At 44.5% G+C, this 4,558-nt stretch overlaps 1 protein-coding gene across 1 annotated transcript; it reads left to right on the plus strand.

The window, feature by feature from the left end:
* Nucleotides 1–1,845: 1,845 nt before the first annotated feature.
* On the plus strand, nucleotides 1,846–2,781 carry LOC138581793 (olfactory receptor 4S2-like). The gene has a single exon (XM_069652815.1). The coding sequence runs from the start codon at nucleotides 1,846–1,848 to the stop codon at nucleotides 2,779–2,781; it is 936 nt and encodes a 311-aa protein (XP_069508916.1).
* Nucleotides 2,782–4,558: the final 1,777 nt, after the last annotated feature.

The following is a 4,558-nucleotide window of genomic DNA, read 5'->3' on the forward strand; positions in this document are numbered from 1 at the left end:
TACGAACATTACCCCATGAACATCTCATCATTCTAATAAAATGCAGATACACCCCATGACAAACCGGCCTAGCTGCACAAATAAGTGTCCTACACAGGCCTAACGCAGCCTGAACCCAGTCTTGGTGTCCACCCGCCAGACTGCACACATCCAACTGATAACAATATCACCACACCTAATGCTAGGGTGCAGCTACCATCAGACATTGAATCAGCTGCACATATAACTGATGCACCTTCGCACCCTATGACACCTTACTCCCGCAACTGACCTGGACTACGGTTCCTGAGGGCGTTCAGACTACCAGCGCTTTGAGGTCATATTAATGATATATTGCTCTCTCCTCAGACGGGAACTTAAAATGCCCCCAGTGCTTCATGGGAATACCTGCAGCGTTGATTCTGCCTCCAAACTGACAAAAGAACGTGCAGGTACTGGGGGTCGTTTCAGTAGCATTTATTTATGCTGACCACAGGCATCAAATACTCTTGTGTAATCTATACTAGGTAATGATTCCTAACATGTCTTTGAAGCATTACACATTTTTCACAGAAAATACTTCAGTAATAAAATGCCCTACCTCAAACGTTTCGATAGGCACTGGCTGCTGCCCTGTCGGATTTACGTGAGTATCAGTCTCACAGTTCACTGTTTCTATCTTGTATTATCGATCGAGTATTCTGCACTCTGTTGCCTATTAAAATGTAAAAGAATAACGATAAAAAGCAATACTCTGAGGCCCAGATATTACTCAAGAAAGGTGACCTAGCTAGATGTTTTTGTCTTATTTTATCACTGCTTAGACACATTGCAGGCTTTGAAAATTGTATTTTTATGTTTTTAAGAATTGCGACTTGCCTGGACATGTCTGAGGTAACGTTTCCTGCAAGGGAGTGTTTTTGTTCATGGACGAGTTTTAAATCTGTACCTGGCTGAGTTGTAGGTTAAAAAGGCAATAAATTAGGGGTGTGGGACCACTGATGGACCAGCTTCTGTTTTTGTAGGTTTATCATCCTACTCTTGCTTTAGACACTGATCCTCTCTATGCAGGAAGCCAGGGAAGCCATGGATCTTGGGGTAGTGGCAGGCACCCTGCAGGCCCTCATCCACAGGCTCCTGGATCTATCAACTCCTGTGTATTTGGTCAGTGCAACCTGGACCTCAAAGTAGGGATAGGATCACCCTCCAAACTCCTAAACCACCGCATTGCATGTTAAATGGACTCCCATGGAGCACATGTACAACCTCATCGTTTGGACTCTACACAAGAAAGTGTCCTTGTAATGTGAAAGAACATAATACGCGTTCCCCTTTACGGTGGGGCCCCCACCGAAACTGAATCGTTGGTAACTGCACTGGTGTCCCCCCAAAAAAAGCACATTTCTGCTGGGGTTTGACTCCCTCAAAATTGCACATTTAGGAAGGGTTTGATACATTGAATATGCCACCATCCTATTGTCGCAGAGGATTGTTCGGGCTGGGTGGTCTGATTTCAAGGGGCATGGTAGGGGTTAAGGATGGTCTTTGCTTGCACTGTAGTGTGGTCCGGTATGATTTAATGGTTAAGGGTGTAGGGGGGTCTTCAGGCAAGTCTTCAGACAGAAAGGTCAGCAGCCAAGGAAAGCATGCAATCTGCCTGGTGGTGAAACTGAATCAGGAAGTTACATTTCTCAAGTGAGGAGTCTACTTATAGAGTACATACATGATCTAATCGTATCACTGATTATTATTTCACTTGTAAAGCATCATATTCATCTGTCATAATAGACCACCATCTCCATTTTTAACTTTAGATTACTTGTTTTCCTCTCGACAGGTTAAGAAATCCAACCCAAGCGGACAAAAATGGAGATGTTCCAGGGCAATAACGTGACAGAATTCGTCTTCTTGGGGTTGTCCCAGATTTCGGAACTACAGACTTTCTTCCTTTTACTGTTCTCAGGGATGTACGCGGTGATACTGGTTGGAAACATCTTGACCATTATCACCGTCAATGTTGACAACCGGCTGGACACACCCATGTATTTCTTTCTGAGCCACCTTTCCTTCATCGACTTGTGCTACTCCTCCGTCACTGCCCCTAAAATGCTTGCAGACCTCGTCACAGAGACCAAGACAATATCCTTCAATGCCTGCATCATGCAGAAGTTCTTCCTGCATTTCATCGGGGGCACGGAGATGCTCCTTCTCACTGTGATGGCCTTTGATCGCTACGTCGCCATCTGCAAGCCCTTGCACTACATGACCATCATGAGCCATCGGACATGTGGACTTTTGGTGGCTGCCTCATGGGTCGGGGGATCCATACACTCTCTCGTTCAGACACTTTTACTCGTCCGCTTGCCCTTCTGCGGCCCTAATGTGATTGACAGCTTCTTTTGTGACGGCCCGCAGCTCCTCAACCTAGCCTGCGCCGACACCACCTTGACCGGGTTTCTGATTCTTTCCAATGGCGGATTAATAGCTGTCTGTTCGTTTTCAGTCCTGGTGACATCCTATGTGCTAATCATACAGACGTTGAGGAACCAGCTCACTGAGGGGAAGCGGAGAGCGCTCTCCACCTGCGGATCCCATTGCATTGTGGTGACCTTCTTCTTTGGGCCCTGCATCTATATCTACCTGCGACCCTCTACGAGCCTCCCGATGGATAAAGTGGTGTCTGTGTTCTATACTCTCATAACTCCCATGTTAAACCCCATCGTCTACACCTTGAGAAACGGGGAAATGAAAAGAGCGATGATTAAATTAGGAACTCGCTATATATTCCCTGCAAGAAAATAACTGCTGTATACTTGCAATGTCAATTTCTGCATGAAGCCAATGGGTCACTATATAATGCTCAATCAACTCGCCATACATATTTATGTATAACTTGCACTACTGCACGCATAGGGAACACGCCCTACAGTGTGGTCATTTAATGCTGAGGGAATCTATAAGGCTATGCATCAGTTGCGTGCAGATTAGGTTTTCAGCACCAGTGAGAAATACTGTTGCTAAATGCTTGATTTGCTTATGTGTTTTATAATTAAAGTGTCTGAATACATACAGTGTGGCAATGATGCTTAATGCATGGCATAGTGAATAAAGGAAATAGGATCAGATGGATGGACCAATAGACCACCGTGTGGTGGTCTAAAGAGGTCCACCTGGAAATCAAGTTAGCTCAGACACCTGTCACGGATGTCCAACGATTGACATGTTCAACTAGCAAATGAGGGTTGAGCGCAAGGGCTGACCTGTACAGAAGGGCCAATGGACCTGTAGGAAGACAGCTCTCAGAGTGAGCAGACAACGCAGCCCTCTCTTCAAGCATTTAACAGCATAAGCAGAGTTTCAGCCAATCATCCATGGAAGCGATACACCAGATGTGCAAACACCAAAGCAATTTGCGGTGGGAGCAACATATGCAGTGTGCTGAGCAACCATTTGTGTGCCGAGGACACATTGGAAAAGGCAACAATATAACCTGCCAGGGGTGCTGCTGTGGTCATGAAAATAGACCCTGATAATTAGTAAACTTTGCTTTCCTACTCACCTCATTTGGATCCTAGTTGACCTATGCCTTCTAATGATAAACATAAAAGCAGAGTGCATTTAAATTATTTGGAAACGTTCATGACGATATTTTTGATCCACCAGTCCTTAATGCTTTACACTAATGACAGCACAATGCTCCAAGTCCTTAGCAGTCTACCTGCCCACCTAAAAACCGACTCCCCTGTACATTTCCTATTTCTGTGACCCTTACTGTCTGCTCCTCATATCTGCGCCTCCCAGGCCTCTGTGGCCCTGTGCTCCTCCACACATGCACCCTATCTTATTGACTTCCATACTCACACCCTGCATCAGTGCCCCTCTCCTCTCATCCCTGTCTGATGGCCATCGCTGGTCCCCCAACACACTCCAGTAGCTGTGCCTCTGTCTGTCTGCTCCTTTACTCTGAGCTGCCCCTCACTCCACGGTGTCATGTCTCTTTGATCTCCACATTAGAAATCAGCACAATAAAATAATTCTTTATGGAATTGCTTTGGCTTGAGTTAATGCACTTTGCCAAAACTTTGTGGGTTCATAGATATAAAGAGTTGTATGTATAGATGTTGTGTAACAAGCTGACGTGTATTCTGTTTTTTTTTCATTCTGTTGCTGGAAATTGGTATTAACTTGGTTCTTAATTTTCTCGCATAACTAACTACCAAACGAGGTAAAGGGTCATGCTATTCAAATGATATCTTTTTTTAAATTGTTTATGGTTTATTAAAAACCTTTTACAAATTACATGTCATTTACAGAATACATTTCCATCCATTTCGCCAGGTCAAAGCAGACATTTAAAATAAAAGAAACAAAGACAATTGCCTTCCATAGAATAATTCCCCTTTCATTAACTCTCAAAAATATGCTCCACAAATGTTATTGCTGCCAAGACCAGGCTTGGTGTGCCACAATTAAAAACATATCCCACCATTCTAGGGCCGACAAGGTTTCGGTCTGTTTTATCAGCGCTTCCAGATATCGGGCCCTTACTTCTACTAAAGCTCTACAAATCACCACCAGA

This window comes from Ambystoma mexicanum, chromosome 3q (genome assembly GCF_040938575.1).
Source record: "Ambystoma mexicanum isolate Mex_15411 chromosome 3q, UKY_AmexF1_1, whole genome shotgun sequence".
Lineage (NCBI taxonomy): Eukaryota > Metazoa > Chordata > Amphibia > Caudata > Ambystomatidae > Ambystoma > Ambystoma mexicanum.

Bases quoted from the DNA above. Each gene is read 5' to 3' on its own strand.
- LOC138581793 (XM_069652815.1), top strand. From the start codon at position 1,846: ATGGAGATGTTCCAGGGCAATAACGTGACAGAATTCGTCTTCTTGGGG.